Raw genomic sequence first — 19,416 nt, forward strand, 5'->3', positions numbered from 1 at the left:
GTCACACACTATTTGTGAATGTGAGTTTGCGGAGAGCCACGCGGAACAGAGACGCGCGACGGAAGAAGGAGTTTAAAACGAGACTTTATCAAAGATTAAACTCACTTACAGTCACATCGACATTACTGCAGGACTAATAACAGAAACATAAACAAATGACAACTTTTCAGAGACGTTTTTGACACTTTTGAGAGTTGAAGTTTTGGATCTTGCAAGACAACACACACTGTAACCGTTTTAAAGGGAGAGAAAGCGCGTTAATGTAAAATAGTGTGTATGTGTTTGTGTGTATGTCTGACTGACTGTCTGTGTATGCACGGGCAGAGATGAAGATAGAGTTTGCTCCTCTGCATGTTCCTCTGCGCAGGCGTCTGCAGACAGCTGCAGTTGTTCAGTGGGTCTTCAGCTTCTTGGCTTTGGGTGAGTTTCATTTATACAGTCAATAACAATCCTGCAAACATCCTCAATGTGCTTCTTTTAAAGGGATAGTTCACCCAAAATCTGTCATCATTTATTCACTCTCATGTTGTTACAAACCTGAATACATTTCATTGTGCACGAATGAAGATATTTTGAGGAATGTTTGTAAGCCAAACTTCTATAGTATTCTGTTTTCCTACTATGGAAGTAAATGGGGTTCATGATTGGTTTAGTTACAAACATTACTCAAAATAACTTACACAGTCAGAAAATGATGACAGAATTTTCATTTTTGTGTGATCTATCCCTTTAAATTAGTTACTTTTAAACAAATCCATAAAAAAGTGTTTTTCTTTTTAAATACTCTTGTTTTATTTAAATGTGTCTATCAATGCTTACTGTGTAGTAAATAATTGAATATTAAAATGGTAGATATTTGTAGAAATATTAGCATCTAATCTAATAAACTTTTAGTGTCAACAACTGTTGGATTCTTGTATTTAATATATTTGTTGTTCTGATTGTGTTCCCGTAGCTCTGCTTGTAGGTAATTGTGCTAGCAATGCAAAGGTCCTGGTTTAAACACACATACTGATAAAAGACACGTGTAGCTTGAATGCACTGTAATGACATCTTCCAAATGAAGAAATGTAATGATGAATTAAACTATAAGAGGATAAATGGAGACATCAGCATCACATCAGTGTCCCGTCCATCACCCGCTCGCGTTTATTGTGTGAAGATAAGCCGTCGATTGTGCAACACACCTCACAGATGAACTCTTTAAACTAGCAGCAGATTTACTAACAGTGTGTTTATCACTGACTGAGCTTAAACTACATCAATACAAACACACAACTCTAAAGTTCAGTCTCTCTCTCTCTCTCTCTCTCTCTCTCTCTCTCTCTCTCTCTCTAGCTCAGGTCTGTCTGGCTGCGTTTATACTCTTGTGCCTTAGTGATTGGTGGATTGTGGGAGTGGTGTATGCTGGTTGGCTGTACTTGGACAGGGACACACCCTTATGTGGAGGTCGGAGGTCACAGTGGGTCAGAAGTTGGAGCGTATGGACGTATTTCAAAGATTATTTCCCCATCACAGTGAGCCTTTCAGCATTTCTTCAGTTAATTAACCCTTAAAGGGGACATTACAAGAGTATTTTAAAATGTCAAATAAATCTTTGGTGTCCCCAGAGTACGCATGTGAAGCAAACACTGATCACCATAATGATGTTTTGTTCAAATTGAAACTCTGAAAAATTGTGCTGCCAGTTATTTTATCTCTGCACTACATGGCAGTGCTGTGGTTGGATAGTGCAGATTAAGGGGCAGTATTATATAAGATGATCCCCTTATGACATCATTAATGACCAAATTTTTCCACATTGTTGCAGAGAATGGTTTACCAAAACTAAGTTACTGGGTTGATCTTTATCACATTTTCTAGGTTCATAGAAGCACTGGAGACCCAACTTAAACATTAAGTCAGATTTTCATGATATGTCCCTTTAAAGATGCTTTATTAGGATTCATTTTGTGTTTTTCTTTCTCTCTAGCTGATAAAAACAGTGGATTTGGATCCTCGTCACAATTATCTGTTTGGCTTTCATCCTCACGGTGTGCTGGTTGCAGGTGGTTTTGGGAATTTCTGCACGGAAGCGTCCGGATTCTCGCGGATGTTCCCAGGCCTCACGCCTTATCTACTGATGCTTCCCTTCTGGTTCAGAGTTCCGTTCTTCAGAGATTACATCATGAGTGGAGGTGAAATGTCCTCGCCTTGTAGATATAAAAACCTTAATCGGTGTAGATTTCCCAATATTCTGTAAAAACTGTTATAAGTCGAGTAAGATTTCAACTCAGTCTGATGACATAAAGAGACAGAAAACATGAAGACACTCTTAATTCTGTGGCAACAAACTTCTTGCTACAACTTCCCAGAAACCAAAGTTGTTTGAAAAGTTTGCAGCACTTCTGAAAAAATGCTGTGAGATGTTGCTGTGTGTTTGCCCTTTGTGTTTATTCTTGTTGTGTAATCGGACATCATGTAGAAATGTCTGAACTAGAACCAAGTAGGTTACGCTGTCACACACACAATCACACACTCGTGTGTGTGTGTGTGTGTGTGTGTGTGTGTGTGTGTGTGTGTGTGTGTGTGTGTGTGTGTGTAGAGATGCATTTATGAGGAAAATCAAGAGATTTATTTCAATATTTGTTTGACTGAATGAAGTACCTCACCCACCTGCTGTACCATATGACCAAAGATAAAAAGAGAGATTGTTTCCAGGAGGGGAGGAGTTTTTGATTAAAGATTATGAAGGCACATGAATAAAAAAAAAACTATTAATAAGTCTTAAGTAAAAAATACCACAATATTCCAAAACAAATGACAGTTTTTCATTTCGATTTCATTTTGACTTTAACGCTCTAGTATAGTGTAGTAACGTTAGGCTGTAACCCAAACTTTTATGCCAAATAAAGACTCTGCTTGAATATTTGACTGATAGTGATGACATAAGTAGATTAGACAAGAGTTTGTAAGTCTTTAGATTGTGTAATATGGTCATCAATGAAATAATGTCTCTTGTGTATGACAGAAGAAATGCCCCCCTCAACACACACACACACACACAATCCTATATGAATATTGTTGGTTGTGTGAATAAAGCAATAAGCCCCGCAAAGCAGTGGGTTACCAGTGCATTTTATAACAGCTAAGGGGTGTTGTTAGGCACGACGTGAAGCGTGAAACCCCATTAGCTGTTATAAAATGCACTGTAACCCCACTGCTTTGCAGGGCTTTTTGCGTTTATAAAACGGTTACTTCATATGCATAACATTAGCAGGATTTCATAGAATAAAACACAAATAAGTTGTAATTATATTAGTACAAATTTTACTCTTCCGCCAAACAAAGTAGTTCCTCAGAATCAAGTGTGACTGAAACAGAGCGCAGTTCACAACCAACACAGACGCAGCAAAGACACAATGAAAATATGATTTAAGACTATGCTGTTTATTTTTTATAAATCAACATTAATCTAATTTATACATTAACATTTATATTGTGCAACTGTCGTTGTGATGATCAAATATGCGTGGAAGCATGATTAACGTTAACTCTTTTCCTGTCATCGTTTTCTTTTCTTTTTTTAAGTTGCCACCCAGTTTTAGTTTAAAGGCTTCCAGAAAAATGATCTTCTTTAAATAAACATAAAATATATCAAATGAAAGAACAGACGCTTCGCTTTAAAAAAAAAGTTTCATCATACCTTCATTTGTTCTCTTATCACCTGTTGAATTTTCAGCTAAAAGTGGAGATAATTCCATTTTTGTGAAGAACTTTTGTAAGAGATCAGATTCAGAGCCATGAACAGTACTACACTGTGTTTTCAGTGTTGAGTGAATGCATCAGTGTTTAAGTTCGTCACCCAGTGGATTATTCCGGAAATATGGATTTGATTCATAAACTCCTCAGGGAGCGTTTTCTCTTTATTGACGAGATGACTCAACAATATTTGAAGAGTTTCGTTGCAAAACAAGATAAATCCATTTTTTAACATTTTTGTCAAAACATGTTTATTATTATGTTATCATGTTATTATTTTGTTTTATGGTGCTACTTAGCTGTATATTTTTAGTTATGAAGGTTTAAATCAAAACAAACCAACTGCAGTTGCATTGAAATTAATTGGAATGCACAACCAAAAAACAAGATTTCTGAACAATTAAAAAAACAGTGGTTATCTCGTTTTGCAACAAAACTCTTCATTTATTGACATTTATCTGGATATTGCCAGAATGAATCAGAATGAAGAACCAGAACTGCCCGTTTTATAATTTGTGTTTTACCCTGACCTGCAGGTTTGGTCTCCAGTGAGAAAGCCAGTGCCAGTTACCTGTTGAGTCGACCAGGCGGGGGTCACGTGGCCGTGGTGGCGGTGGGCGGCGCTCCGGAATCGCTGGACGCACGACCGGGAGCCCTGACCCTCCAGGTGCTCCAGAGGAAAGGCTTCATTAAACTGGCTCTCAAACACGGGTATGAGCTTCTGCATGAGCTCTCTGGTTTCATGGTTCTTAGGAAAGAAAAGTAGAAGGTTTCCTTTAAACAGATCTCCTATAGTAAGATTTGTCTGCATGCTGTTTCTCTGTCATTATATTTCATTAAGTTGCAAACTCAACTCGATTCACCAATGATGTCAGAAACCACTGAAAGAACCAAAAGCTGATTTTCATGTTTGTGTGTTTAGAGCGTGGTTGGTTCCCGTGTTCTCGTTCGGAGAGAACGAGCTCTTTGATCAGATGGAGAACCCCGCTGGCTCCACCCTGCGTCGTGTGCAGGACCGCCTCCAGAAGATCATGGGCGTGGCTTTGCCTCTCTTTCATGCCAGAGGTGTTTTTCAGTACAGCTTTGGTCTTCTTCCATACAGGAAACCCATACACACCGTTGGTATGCATTTACGCCTATACAAAATGTGTGCATTATCACAAAACTGTGTTTGAAATCACTTCTGCTTCAGTTCAGACACATACAACATTTAACATTACAGCTACTGTAGAAATATTGCATGTTGGTTTTGTGGATTTGCCATCCATGTGTCTAGAACAGGAGAGGTTAAGATGATAAAGTCTTCAGATGTGGATCTCAGTGTAGAATTACTAATGTTGTTCTGGATGTTAGTACTTGTTCAGTGAAAAACACATTTGACTGTACATTTCTGGAAACTTTCCATGGGAACTTAATCTAGGGAATTTTGGAAGCATTCCAAATTGGAAACTTAATGGGAATTCACAGCAATTTATGGGAATTATTTGGAAATGTGTATAAACTATATCATATACAAACTTAAATAAGCATTTAGTTTGGTCATAAGCAGACATGCATGCAATAAAAAATGTTAAAAATGCAGTCTTAACTGATTTAATTGTAAGTAGAACTTTAATTGATTCTTTTATTGAGTAAAAGCATTATGTTATTATAGTTATTATAATAGTGCTAGCTTACATTTAGGTATTTGAGTTACCGGCTAGCTAGCTACTGTATAAACACATTTTGGGATTAATGTGTAATATACATGCAATATGAACAAATGCACAGGTGGACATTTTTATATTATTTTGTATGCAGGTTTGAAGAAATGATGTGTGCATGTTATGGATGAATGTAAGTGCATGCAGGGGGTGTGGCCTCAATGCTCCTTCAGTAAGCAGTATGCATGAGACTGAAGAATGTACGTGGTAGAAATTTAACTGAAATTGCATTAAATCTTGTTATTTTAAACAAAAATATGGTGCATTTTTTTCAAATTGCCAGATTATTTCCATTAATTCCCATGGAAAGTTTCCACCCTGAAAATTCCCAGAATTTTGTAACCCTCTCTTGCAAGTCCTCTCTGTTCTTTGTGTTTAATCTTTAGAAAAACAACATTTCAAAAATTGTGTTTTAACGTATCACATCATTATCTCTCTCTTATCCTCATTTCTTTTTCTCCTTCATTTGTCTCATCTTTATTTCTCTCTCTCTAATCATCCTCACGTTCTTTCCCTTTCTGTAGTTGGACGCCCCATCCAAGTAGTTCAGAGCTCCTGTCCCAGTAAAGATGACATTGACACTCTTCACTCTCGCTATATGGAGGTGAATAAAGCAGCGTTTTAATTTAATGATCATATGAAAGTGTATTTAAATGTTAAAATGAGTATTGAGTATTTGTTTGTTTTTAGGGTCTGACGCAGTTGTTTGAGGAAAATAAGAAACACTACGGCATTCCTGAAGACAAACATCTCAATTTCATCTGAACATGAGTGTGTGTGTGTTTGTGGTAGTTTGTGTGCGTTTGTTTACTGTTTCTCAATGCTTGGTACAATACATATTTAAAAATAATGAGAAACTGGAAGTGTTTAATGAATAATTTCTCCTCAGACACTTGAGGATCTGAAGTTACACTACTGTAAGATTCTTACCAGAGTTAATTTCACAGTTTGTGTCAGGAGCACAATTATCATTTGCTCTCTGTCTCTCTCTTTTTCTTTCTTTCTGGAGAAAGTGTTAATCTTGTGTAATAATGTTTGTTTTTAATACATTGGGCTCTTACAGTTGTTCTGGAGCAGGAATGATTGTAGGATTGATCCAATGTTTGATGCTAAAACACATTAATAATCTATTTTAATAAACCACCAAACTGATTCTATAAATGTATATCCAGAAATATGAAGTGTTTGAGTATCCTAACTGCTTTAAAATAAGAAAATAAACTGATGAGTGGTTGATAATTGTTGGCTTGTTATATTTGTTTATGAGTGACTAATGCTTACTAATATACACGACTAACTTTAGCAAGCATTTTAATATTTTTAAAGATGAGGTTTCTTTGACACCGCAGTTGCGCTGAAAACACTTTAAATGGTCGATAGGAGGCAGACTGATCCAACTTAACATTTAAAACCCCTAAACACTTGATTTTTCTGTATTATCATTTACATTACCAGCAATTCATAAATGTTATGAATAGTTTTAAAGGGTTTAATGCTTTATTATTTATTTCATGTTCAAGTTTCGGATATGGTCTTTTCTGACTCTTATAAACGATAATACAGTCCAGTCACGCGTCCTCATTAATATTCATGAGTGCTTCAATGACCATAGTAGGATTGGCAAAGCGGAGGCGGAACTTCCGGGTGATGGAAAGTTGTCAACAGTTTGGTTGAAGGAGAAATAAGCTTTAACTTTTAAATTCTTGAATGTCGATTTCAAAGAACTCCATTGGCAAACAGCAGAAGAGAACCGAACCTGTGACATCTAAGGGATGAACCGGACTGATGTTTCAACATCGCAGAGATTTATTGAGAGGGTGGTGAGAGTTGCGCGTGCTGGATTCGATGAAGAATAACCCCATGGCTCGGTGTGGATGATTTAAATCAAAGTCCTTCATTATCTGAATTCATATTTTTGGACGATTCTCGCCTTCTCCAGCGTTTGTAACTGTGGACGCAACGTGAATTGTTGTTTTGTGTGTTAAAGTTCACTAAATCTGTGAACAATTCAGCTTGACTTTTCATTGGATGTCAAACGTGTCGGACTCGATTGTGGACCCGTTTCATATTTCAATCCGGACCCGTGGAGCTTTGATTGATGCGATGCGGGCGTTAACGTCAGCGGGTTCACGGTGTTGCGCAACGCCTCTGTTTCTGCACGCACTTTTGCGGGTATTTGCTTAAAGGGACCGAGAGACGCACGTCCGCTGCGCTGCTGTGACGTCATCGCGGCGTGAAAATCGTGATGCTGGACACGACGACACGCTGTTCGGGTGGGTTTCTGCACGGACCCAATGAAACCAAACCTGATACACACGCACACACACAGTCATCTGTGCTTGATTCATTTATAGTCCCAGGGGTTTAAAGTGTTTTTATTAACGTTTCAGTACATTCAAGTTGTTTGGTTTAAGGTTTGGTAAATTTCTTGCAACTTCAGACTGAAAGTCTGATCTACTTTTAATTTGATCAGTTATGCAGCCAGTACTGTAACATTCAGATTTGTAATTAAATTTTACTGTGAAAAGCTGAGAGGTCTTACTCAGAAGTGTTGTCAGCAGTGTTCATTTGAATCAAATATGAAGTCAGTAATGTAAACACTGCTCTTTAGTCTTGAGGTTTTACTCATAAAGTTGCTTGCTTATTATTGGCATTATTTTAGTTTATGATTAGCAGACATTTCTAATCGATCCAGTTTTTTATTTGAATTAAAGGAAAACTGGATCAAAACAACATTAGGAGTAATAATGAAGGACTTTGCTGCCATAACATGGCTGTAGCAGGCGCAATGATATACGCAGTGCCCGAAAATATTCCCCTGCTATTGAAATTTTCAGGTGCTGCGTAATATCATTGCGCCTGCTACAGCCATGTTATGGCAGCAAAGTCCTTCATTATTACAGCGGGATGAGAGTATAGTTCCTAGCCATATCGTAACTTTAAATTTTCCGTCGTTCTTAGTACACGATGTAACTATTGCATTACATTTTAAAGGACACACCCAAAAACAGCACATTTTTGCTCACACCTACAAAGTGTCAATTTTAACATGCTATAATAAATGATCTGTGGGGTATTTTGAGCTAAAACTTCACATACGCACTCTGGAGACACCAAAGATTTATTTTGACATCTTAAAAAAATCTCATAGTATGACCCCTTTAAGAATTGAGCGAGGACTGTAAATCTAGACATTCTGATTGCTCCAGACATCATTCGAGTTCTTCACTTATGTTCTTAGACAGTAGGAGAACATCTTGTTTTCAAAGTTGTCAAACTCGTCCTGCACACCCAAAATATTGCTGTGACATGCTCAGACCTTCAGCTGCAGGATGAAACCATAATCGTAGTGTTTATTTTGTCATCTCTCGTGAGGCCTGCACTCAGATCAGTGCATGTTAAAATGGCGATCAGTCAGAGTTTCTCTTGAGAGGCAAACATAAACTGCAGCGCTGCCAGAGGAAACGGCCGCAAGAGTTGCGCAACCGCTGGGCAGAAAAACTGCTCTTGTTACCATACAGTCTGCATTCATACAGCCGGAGAGAAAGAAGCACTGCGCCCCGCTGACAAGTACAATGGAATAAATGTGATCTGTTTTATTTTCAGTTTTTTTTTGTCACATAACTGTGAACTATATGATTGGGCCAAAAAAAACTTGTGTAACTGAAAACCATTCAGTTAATAAATGATCTGTTTTTTAAAAAAGTTTTCTGCTTTGTTTTCTCTCACAGTTTTCTCTGCCTCTACTGCCAGACTGAAGAAATAATGAACACAGTTCTGTTCTGGATCGTCCAGGCGTAACGTCACACGGATAGAAGCTCTGAAACAGGCTCACGTGCGCTCCGTCCAGGATGAGTGGAGGAAAGAAAAGGAGCGGTTTCCAAATAACCAGCGTGACGTCCGACTACAATCAGGGTTCTCCCGAGAACCTTTCACCTAAAGGACCTGCTGAAATCCTGAGCCCTGGAGCTCAAAGAGCAACTCCACCTTCTACCATTCCCCCAATTAGACACTCAACCCATGGAAGCCAAATCTTATCACCCACCCATATAGTGGCCAACGGCCCCTCCCTTCGTCAAATCCCCGCCCTCCAGATGCAACAAAGCTTCAGTCAGCCGACCACGCCCGTCACAGCCAGGAAGCAGAATTCGTTGGACGCGGGCGGGGCTTCGCGGTTCCGCGTGGTACGTTTGGACCAGGGGCCGGGTGAGCCGTACAAACGTGGCCGATGGACGTGCGTGGACGTGATGGAGAGGGAGGTCGAGGAACGAGGGCTACGTCGTGTGATCGACAGCATGAGACACGCCCATTCGCTCGAGTCGTTGGAGACGGTGGGGCTGGGCGTTACAGAAGGAGCGGTGGGCGGAGCTGTGTTGAAGCCGCTGGCCGTTCGGGGGCTGCAGGCAAGTCACGTGGTACATTCGCAAGGCACCACCCACCTGCTCGCCCAGTGCAGGACTGAAACTGCCCACAGTGGCCCGCCTTCACCGACACACATGTATGCGCCACGGGACCCGTGGTCCATCACGTCACCTAACGCTACTCGTGCGCGCAACATTCCTGCCCCACTGCGCCTCGACGTGGACGCCGCTGGCATGGTGAGTGCACGCACACTCATTTTTATTACTGTAACCATAAGATACTCTGACATCGTACACTTCAAATACATTTCCACTGTGGGTTATGGGTGTCTCATCTCTCAACGTGTATCAATAATAGCTTTACGCTAGAAGTCCAGCAGGGACCACGGATAAACATTGAACTACAGCTCTTTCACATCTAAACTGAATCTGCACACGTACACACTCTCACAGGCGTCTCAAATGACTGGAGTGCTTTTCTCCTCTCAGCTCCGGACGACTCGGTCACAGCCAGCGTCACCCGGTCCTCACCTGAGTCGGGACAGCCCCTTTAACCCAGGACTGACGCCCATCCAGACGCCCTCTGCCCTCGCCCTGGCGCAGTCCATGTTTGGCATGGAACGAGCGTTTCAGCTCGTGGAAGATGACAGGTGAGACAAGAGTAAAGGGCGATTTATAGTCGTGCGTAAGTTCTACGCCGTATGCTATCCTTAGCCTGTGCGTAGCTCTGCGTAGCCTGACATGCACCTCGCAAAAATTTTAACAGCGCGTCAGACCTACGCGGACCGTAAGCACTGTGATTAGTCCACCAGAACCCCTCCCGTCAGGTAAAAAAAACTGCGTCATAGGTATTTACGTTTGCGACAATGAAAACAAAGATGAGCCAAGTTGAGGAGTGATTTAACTCAAACTGCATCAAAAGTCGCTGTTTATTTACATCCATCATTGCTGGTCTTCTCAAATCATACACAACAAGTTGCTGTTTCTTCTTCGTTTGTGGGTTAACTTGCCAAGCTTCTTCTTCTCTGACGGTCGCGCTGCTACTGTGGTTACACGCATGGATACTGCCTACCAGTGGTCGGCGCATGTGTTTGCACGTCGACGCGGCAAAAGTATAAATGAAAACTGACGCGGAACCTACACCGTAGGACCTACTCACAACTATAATGAGCCCTTAATGAATAACACGCTGTCCACCTGTGTGTAAATAATTTAAAGTAAAGTCCATGTAAAGTCATATTAAATATTTATTCTGAGTTTGTCCCTGCACAGAAAAATGTGTTTGTGTATATTAATAACCATTCTAGCCAAATTTAAATAATGAAAAACACCATTCAAAAATAAGCAGGATTCTCTCAAACACTGGGGGCGTGTCCACTGTCTGCATTGAAACCACACCCACTCGCAGAAAAGCTGCCGTCTCCTTTAACTTTCAAATACCGCTACAACCTGAATGTATGCTTGTGATTGTGTTAGGGGTCGGGCTTGGTGGCTCCAGGGCATCATCGAAACACTGTTTTAGCCCCGCCCACATAATCCTGAACACAGAAATGTTGAAAAACTGTTTAACTCCACAATTCAGTACTACACAGTTTTTGTATGTTTCAGCAATACATTTCTAACATTTATAATGTGTGCAGAAACTTTACACAGACTTTCATTGACTTGATACAGATGTGCAGTATATGAAACATAGTTGCGCTTCCTCCATCAGCTGAATGCATGTCGCAACATGCTGCAGTTTAAATTCAGACGCATCTGTCCTTTAAAAATAATAGTTTCATGTCGTCTGGTTTTGTTCTTGGCGGTTCAGCCAAACAGAGTTTTTGTTCCACAACATTATACCACCATTTGTTTTAAAGGCCAAACCATCTTTACTCTGGTAAAATCAGAGATTGTGACTGACTGCTTGTGGAAAGAGGTCTCTCTCTCTCTCTCTCTCTCTCTCTCTCTCTCTCTCTCTCTCTCTCTCTCTCTCTCTCTCTCTCTCTCTCTCTCTCTCTCTCTCTCTCTCTCTCTCTCTCTCTCTGCTCCATAGATAAACTGGTTATTGCTGTCTTATATTGAGGTGTGAGTTGAGTGCAGTTGTATTTTTAGAGTTAGGAGAATAGTAGAAGCTGCTCGTGGTTTCATTGGGTCGTGATGGTCAATTTTTACACTGTAGTGTTTATTGTCACAGGCCCAGAGGAAATACCTCCTTGATACACACATGCACGCACACACACCTGAAACTGCTGTCTATACATGAACACAATGACCTGTAGCTACAAACACTCAGTTTTGTGTTGTGTAACGCGCTGCAGGTATCTTCAGTGTTTTTCTCCTCTTTCAGGTGAAATGTTGTCATGTCAGTAGTTCCGAGAGAATCTAGATGAGCAAGTTACTTCAGTTGTCCACATGTTTACAGCTAGTTAACTGTATTACAGTCATGGCCGGCTACAAGGTCACTGAGGTGTAGATCTCAGTAATTTTTTTAGATTTAAAAATAAAACGTAACCTTCAGCTTGGACTGTTCACTATATAGTTTAGTGTAAAATGGTGGAGCTGCTGTGAGATGCTGGTGGAAAGTTGAGGGCATGGGTGCAGCATTCGCAGTGTTGCCAGATCCCAAATCCTCCTCAGACGAAGTGTTTAGTGCTTTAGCAGTTAAAGTGGTGAATAGGTGTAGGTCAGTCTTAGCGATGTCCTTTTCTGAAGGACAAAGTTTGAACTTATAGGGGTGGTTTCCCAGACAGTGATTAGGCCTCAGTTTAATTAGGAAAAATAACTAGTTTTAACAAACATGCCTTACTAAAACCTTTACTTGTGTGCATTTTGAGGCAAAGCAAAGGGCACTGATGTATTTTAAGATATATCAGTGCAAGATGTTTTCAGTTTGGACAGCTCTTACATTTATTTTAGTCTAGGACTAGTCTAATCCCTGCCCTGGAAACCGCCCCATATTGTTCTTTGTGGCCTATTATTTTTATTTTTTGCCAATATCTGGCAACACTAGACAACCAGCACATAAACAGGAATCTAATAAGGGGCATCATTCAGCACTGGCAGGTTATTGCTAAAGGGATACTACATTCTGTAAGACAGACACAATGATTATCAAGATTATGTCTGTGAGAAATGCTATCAAAACAAAACTAAAACAGTAGAATATAAGAAAGAAAGAAAGAAAGAAAGGCTAGGTTATTTAATTCAAGTAGTTAACCTATAACAAAGCCATGCTGAAAACATAAAAGTTCTTGTTCTTAATCATATTGCTTATTAAAACAATTACAATAATAAGCATTGTTACATGGAAAATAAATAAATAATCCACACTTATTCAACAGTAAAGTATTAACAGATTGTGATCTAATAAATAGACGCCAATATAACAAAGTCCATCGGCCAAAACAGACAGATCGGGGGGGTATTCCAGAAAGCTGGTTATGTGACATACCCGGGTATGTTTGAATTTGAATGTCTTTATGTATTCCCCGTGTGCGCGCATTAACTTTCAGTTAGCAGTAGGAGGTTGACTGAACTAACTCTTATCAGGTGGTTTGGTACCGACATGATTAGGCTAAGCAAATTTTGGTTTAACCAACCAAAGGTTTAGGGTTTTGCTGATGGTAAGTTAACCCCTGGCGTGTACCCAAAGTGTAAAATCAGACAAAACCCATTAGATTGCATTTGTTAACACACCACCCTGGACCTCGGTAATTTTTAAAGCGTGATTACAGGTTAATTGCACAGACGGGAATCTCTATCGCCCCCTTGTGTCCGGAGGTTTATTACGGTCACATTACTCTCAGACGACACATCCACAGTCTGTCTACAAACTCAGAAATCTGATTGGCTGATTTTTATGTACACGGGTTTATAACACGAAGCTCTTTTCAAAGTCTCCACACGTTCTCATCCGTCGTGTCTGTTGTCGTGTTTCTATTTTTTCACACAGGCCAGATTACGCTGCAGAAAGATCTTTTGTCTGCTTACACCAAACTACCACTATAACACATTTATATACTTGTGTTAAGTGTGTTTCTGACTATAGGGTTTAGTTGCTTAATGTAAAGCTGTGCAGGAATAGAGGCGCTATTCATAAAGATTACAGCAGTGTACACACAGAGATCTAGAAAACAACAAGAACAGAGGATTTGTGTGTGTTTGCACATGTAAAATTTCTCTGTGTTTAAACTGTAATGTATCACACTGATGAGGGTTGTGAGTCACAGATCAGAAGTCTGATTACACACACACACACACACACACACACACACACACACACACACACACACACACACACACACACACACACACACACACACACACACACACACAGAGAGAGAGAGGAGTAAGTGCTGTCTTTGTTTTATTGTTTTATGAAATCAAACACAAGATTCATGTTGTGTGTGCTGATATCTGATTCTTCAGTCAATATTAACTGCTGAGTATGAAAGTGTTTACACAAGCGCTTAAATCTTTAAAGTCACCTGACTGAAATGTTTTCTTAAATCATTTTAGAAACTGATCTGAAGTTTTGTGAACGTGATAATAACTTTTTTTTATTATAAACCAGTAAGAAGTCAGAAGAACGGATGTTTAAAACGCATCTCTGAAACCTCAAGAGGTTTTGAGATCAGATGACAAGATATTATTACTGCACAGACTGAAGGAGATTTCTCTTGTTTTTACTCGCAGCGTAATTCACATCATTTCATTTCTCTTATTTCACAGTGTCGATGAGTTTACTGTTATTCTTAAAAAAGCTATAATAAGAAAGACTATAACCTTAAACATTTGACCAGTAGTGTATTTTGTTCATACTTCTGATGTGTCTATTAAAAAAAAAAACGTAAGGAGAAACATCACAAACTTATCTTCTGTTGCTCAAGAGGGATTATGGGTAATGTTATCCAAAATAAACTACACGGGTAGATCACAGGAGGCGGAGCTTAGCAGAGTCAAATATATGACTAACTATTTTTAATCTGTAAAGCGCTGACACTAATCTTCGATGCTATTTAAAGCAAATAGTTATTAAGTTATTGTAATCTGTGTATTTGTGTGTGATATGAGATGAAAGATGGTGGGTGAAGTGTGGAATGTTGGGAACTGTGTGCGTGGGCAGAGGATCACAGCCTGTGACGTGATTGGTTGAGATGATGAGTGGGCAAGAATCGAATCAAAGAGTTTAGTGTAAGAAAACGCAGTGTTTGCGTGCAGTTACACACACACACGTGAGTCACATATATACAAACACATTCAGTCGTAGAGGCATCTGGAGATGGACAGGGATGTGTAATATACAGTAATTGGGAGATATTTGGAGGTGATGGTTCTGGTCAAACGGGTGGACTTTGAGCTCAGATTGGGTTTATCTCTGTACTTCTGAAGGAATGACGCTAGGATTGTCTGGAATTGACGGATTACAGCTCTGTTGTTCTGAGGTCTCGTGATGGATATTACGGAAGATTTCCTGAGGTCTCACCAGGATGACCCTCAGGTTTAGTGTTGGGGTGTAACTAACTACTCATCTGTACTCGTCAGTTGTGTGAATGTATCGTTAAAGTCTTATATACAGCCGAGTGAACTGAGGAAAAACTGTTCTTACTGATTCATTTAATCTGATTCAGATGTAGATAATGATTCACTGATTCATTTGAATCACGGTCAGTAAAGTATTTAGTGAATTTCTGCAGTCCGCTATCAGTAGTATGACGTTTTATTGGTTATTTATTTCAAACGGATGTGATCAAATAGAAATCTGTCGGCCTGATTAAGATCTGTTTTTCTGCCATTATAAATCTTATTATAAAGAGAAATGTGATTCATGTTTAATCGTCTATCATCTGTAAAGCATTTAACCCCTTTAACTTTAATTACATCTAACTGCATTCATACAAAAGAGAAAGTTTCACTGTTAACACTTGTACCTTGACAAACTAGTTTTCAAAAGCTTCTCCAACCTTCATGACCTTCAAAAATGAGAAGCATTGATGAACATGTGGTGACAGGTTAAAATCTCTGTTCGCTTTGGGCACTTTTTGTTCATTGGTCTTTCTCTGCTTATACTGTATATTATTGTAACTAAACTACAAAGCGTTGTTATTGTGTGATGTCACTGACTGTGGACTAGGGCTGTAATGATTAATCGTGTGTCCCATTAAAATGCCTGTCTGAAATCGTTTCTAAATCGCAAAGCTGCGATTCTGTGTTTCATGCACAGCTTGTGCGTGTACTACGGCATTTGGTCAGTAAGAAGTCCTTATCAATCTAAAATTATTATGAGTCAGAGTCGTTTATAATGTCCATTTAAAAAAGCAACACTCGTTAAACAAAATCATTTAAAATATTCTTTATTATCATGAAAATACCTGAAACAATTTGAAGAACAGCGATATAAATATTCCTGTAGACATTGCTACTTCTTCTGTGGCACTAAGGGTGTTTCTGCACGAGAGCGCCCCCTGGCTTTTGGAGGTGCCGGGATTTCACCGTAATTCATTAAAATTCATTCATTGAGAAAACGTGCATTTGCACTGTTAATCGTTACACCCCTACTGTGGACCAGTGAGTCTCTTCCCCATCCCTTCCATGTGCGTGTGTGACTTTGCTTTTCATCACAATGTTTGGCAGTGTAAGGAAGATGATCTCCATTTTTGAAAGTCAAAAACAGTCACGTCCTGTGTCGTTTCCTCCATCGTTGTCTTTGTCTCGTACACGCCCCCGTGATGAAACCCATAACTCGACCTCGCCCATACTCCGCCCCATTCCTCCTCCAACAGATTCTGAGCCACACCACCCCCCTTATGCTATAAACCTCAACCCTCGGCCTGGAGTCGCCCCTTCACCTGCCAGACAGCACCTCTGTCCTAAAGAGCAAATGAACTCGCATGTAACTCTGAGAAAATCCGGTTCACTTCAACCAACTCTGCGCACGAGGGTTCGTGAATCTTGGCCGTCAGGGGCGGTCGATTTCTATCCGAGGGCTTTTCGCTTGGCTGTATCCATGGGAACCAAAGAGCCGATCGGCAGCAAACACCTGCTACATACGTGTGCCAGAAACAAACGCAGAGACCCTCGTTTAGATGTTGCTACAGTGTCCAGATCCTCCGTCCCACAATCAGACAAAACATGCTCGTCTAAACCCATCAATGACACAAAAACTGCCAGAGCGCACAGCAGCGAATGTCCATCAGAAATCAGTGGGTCTGCCAGGCAAACGTCTGATGGAAACGCCTGTGGCTCTTTGACATCAGATAAGCAGCCAGTCGTGTGTACAGCTCCCGCCGCAGGCTCTGGTCTCAGAACTGACCCCGTTAGCTCATCCTGCCGGTCCGGCCCATTCGGTGGTACGGATCAGAGATCTCTTCAGAGGGAGAGGGGAGGGGCCTCTACACGTAAACAGAGACTCCGCCCCTCTGACTCCAGCCTGCTGTCCCTTCTGCTTTTCTTCCACAGGTAACGTTGATGTCACAATACAAGCAGAACGTGTGAGTCTGTGTTGGATTTCAATCACTCTAAAAATGTCTGGGTTATTTTTGACCCATAATGGGTAAATATTGGGCAGAACACGTGCTGGGTTAAAAATTGAGCCAATGCTGGGTTATTTTAACCCAACTGCTGGGTTATTATACACCATGGTTGCATAACAACAACCCAACATTGGGTAGTTTTTGGCCCAGCATGTGTTCTGTCCAATATTTACCCATTTTTAGAGTGATGTTTGTTGTTTGTTTGTGGTTCTGCTATTAGGTGTGTGGTGTGGCGCCCATCAGGGCTGCTGTTGTGGGAACCCTAACCCACAAACACACACACAGATCTGCCGTCCAAGCACCAGTCTTATTGTTTCTCAGCTCCCAGCACGTGAGCCGTCATCTACAGTTTGTGCTGTAGACGTAACTCATGCTGTAGTCCTTTTCATAAAGAGATTACGGAAAATACACGGAAAATGTGTCCGGGGTCCGTTGGTTCATTTACAATGCAAATGATTTACTGGAATCTGTGCATGCATTCACACACATACTGTAAAGATCCCGTAAAGACACGTGACATATTATTAGCCCTGTTATTTCCACAGCATCTGAAGTTTGCTTATTATCCTTGAAAATCCATGCGCATGCATTTTAGTTTATGATCATAATGAGCGTTCTGTCATGCTGGTGAATGATCTTAACTTCAGCGCTGATAGTGACGAGCTCCCTGATCTCTGCTTTAGTCCAGTTTACAGACATTTCTCTTCATGAATGTTGATCTGAGTTTAGATTCTTGTTGTGCGTCCTCACTACGGCACGCCCCTTACGGCATTGTTTTAGCCTCTTGTTCACGCAAAATGCTTTCCCTGAATGTTATGATCCCAGAAAAGCCAATTATACAGACATTTTCTGGGACGAAAGTGCTGTGTGAATGGGGTTTTAAAAACATAATTTGAGGAAAGACCTATCGATTGCATAACATCACAAAAACAGACACTCTTTAATAACTGTATGTATAGCATCGGCCCAGCCAGCAGTTCTTACTTCAGTGTAAGAATACAGAGTATTTTCTGTTTAAATGTGTGAGGTCCTGTGAATCATCGATGTGATGCTTGTGTTCCTTCAGTGTGAGACAAACTGCATTTTACACACATCAGATTTATTCATAAAACATCTTTTCTGTTTTTATTGCAGTGGAACAAACAGCAGCATGGTCGCCATCGATAACAAGATAGAACAAGCAATGGTGAGAGAGATATTCTGTGTGTCTGTCTGTCTGTTTGTGTGTAATATAATATAATGTGTGTGTTTTGCAGGACCTGGTTAAGTCTCATCTAATGATGGCTGTACGAGAGGAAGTGGAGATTCTGAGGGAACAGATTAAGGAGCTGTCTGAGAGAAACGCTCAGCTAGAAAGAGAAAACTACATCTTGAGAGCCCTCAGGGACAAAGACTGAGTCAAACACTTGACGCTAAGCCCAGTGCATGCTGGGAGATGTAGTGTGATGAGAGAAGTGGCCAGGATAAAGAGAGGTTATTATGGGCGTTTTACACAGTACGCAGCAGTTGCGAGTGTCTAGTTCATTTTCAGTAGGAGACGCGCGTAAAGCAGCAAAACGTGGACGGTCACAGAGGTAGCTTGGAATCGGTTCGCACGCCTAAATCCTGACCCTTCCATGGACACGGCTCTTCATAGCAGGCGCCGTTGAAGATAAACATATTTGAATGCTGCACAAAACGCTTCCACTACACGAGAAAAGCTGTAGCCGCACTGCGATTCTGCTGCTTGAAATGTACCGTGTGAAACGCCCTTTAGTGTGTGAATAAAAATGAAACGATTAGTTGAGATCAAGTGTGTGCAGTATTCACTAATTAGTGCCTTATACGTCAGTAATGACTGGTTAGATGATAACTAAATAATATTGATTTAATAATGCCCTAAACAGTGACTATTTATTGTTGTGTGTGTATGTGTGCGTGTCTGTCTGTGCGTGTGTGTTATAGTTTTAAAGCATTGCTCAGCTCTATGTTACTTCCAGGCCAACAGATCACAGATTTCTGGTTTAGTCTTCCATACTATTTTTGTTTGCTCAAAAATGAATTGATCTGTAATACATGCAAATCTTACTGCTCTAATAAATAACTTGTACTACA

General features: G+C 40.4%; 2 protein-coding genes across 3 annotated transcripts; both read left to right on the forward strand.

Moving 5' to 3' along the window:
• Nucleotides 1–6,679, forward strand: mogat3a (monoacylglycerol O-acyltransferase 3a). The gene is made up of 7 exons (XM_055187638.2): nucleotides 1–420; nucleotides 1,339–1,517; nucleotides 1,973–2,177; nucleotides 4,278–4,452; nucleotides 4,664–4,863; nucleotides 5,969–6,048; nucleotides 6,135–6,679. Exons 1-7 carry the CDS (start codon nucleotides 327–329, stop codon nucleotides 6,207–6,209), a joined length of 1,008 nt encoding a protein of 335 aa, XP_055043613.1. The 5' UTR covers nucleotides 1–326; the 3' UTR covers nucleotides 6,210–6,679.
• Nucleotides 6,680–7,054: 375 nt separating this feature from the next.
• On the forward strand, nucleotides 7,055–19,416 carry LOC129430443 (TSC22 domain family protein 4). 2 transcript variants are annotated; one of them, XM_055187636.2, is made up of 5 exons: nucleotides 7,055–7,717; nucleotides 9,176–10,042; nucleotides 10,295–10,455; nucleotides 18,457–18,508; nucleotides 18,579–19,416. In XM_055187636.2, exons 2-5 carry the CDS (start codon nucleotides 9,296–9,298, stop codon nucleotides 18,717–18,719), a joined length of 1,101 nt encoding a protein of 366 aa, XP_055043611.1. In that variant the 5' UTR covers nucleotides 7,055–7,717; nucleotides 9,176–9,295; the 3' UTR covers nucleotides 18,720–19,416. The 2 variants fall into 2 exon arrangements, with proteins under 2 accessions (XP_055043611.1, XP_055043612.2); XM_055187637.2 differs by lacking the exons at nucleotides 7,055–7,717; nucleotides 9,176–10,042; nucleotides 10,295–10,455 and adding an exon at nucleotides 12,950–17,248.

Source organism: Misgurnus anguillicaudatus, chromosome 13 (assembly GCF_027580225.2).
Source record: "Misgurnus anguillicaudatus chromosome 13, ASM2758022v2, whole genome shotgun sequence".
NCBI classification, from domain to species: Eukaryota; Metazoa; Chordata; class Actinopteri; order Cypriniformes; family Cobitidae; genus Misgurnus; species Misgurnus anguillicaudatus.

What these genes read in the sequence shown, in the direction of transcription:
- LOC129430443 (XM_055187636.2), top strand. Translation starts at nt 9,296, where the DNA reads ATGAGTGGAGGAAAGAAAAGGAGCGGTTTCCAAATAACCAGCGTGACG. An exon ending in ACGTGGACGCCGCTGGCATG is followed by an intron (nt 10,043 to 10,294) that starts GTGAGTGCACGC and finishes TTCTCCTCTCAG; the next exon opens with CTCCGGACGACTCGGTCACA. An exon ending in CAGCTCGTGGAAGATGACAG is followed by an intron (nt 10,456 to 18,456) that starts GTGAGACAAGAG and finishes TTTTTATTGCAG; the next exon opens with TGGAACAAACAGCAGCATGG.
- mogat3a (XM_055187638.2), top strand. Translation starts at nt 327, where the DNA reads ATGAAGATAGAGTTTGCTCCTCTGCATGTTCCTCTGCGCAGGCGTCTG. An exon ending in AAACTGGCTCTCAAACACGG is followed by an intron (nt 4,453 to 4,663) that starts GTATGAGCTTCT and finishes TTGTGTGTTTAG; the next exon opens with AGCGTGGTTGGTTCCCGTGT. An exon ending in TTCACTCTCGCTATATGGAG is followed by an intron (nt 6,049 to 6,134) that starts GTGAATAAAGCA and finishes GTTTGTTTTTAG; the next exon opens with GGTCTGACGCAGTTGTTTGA.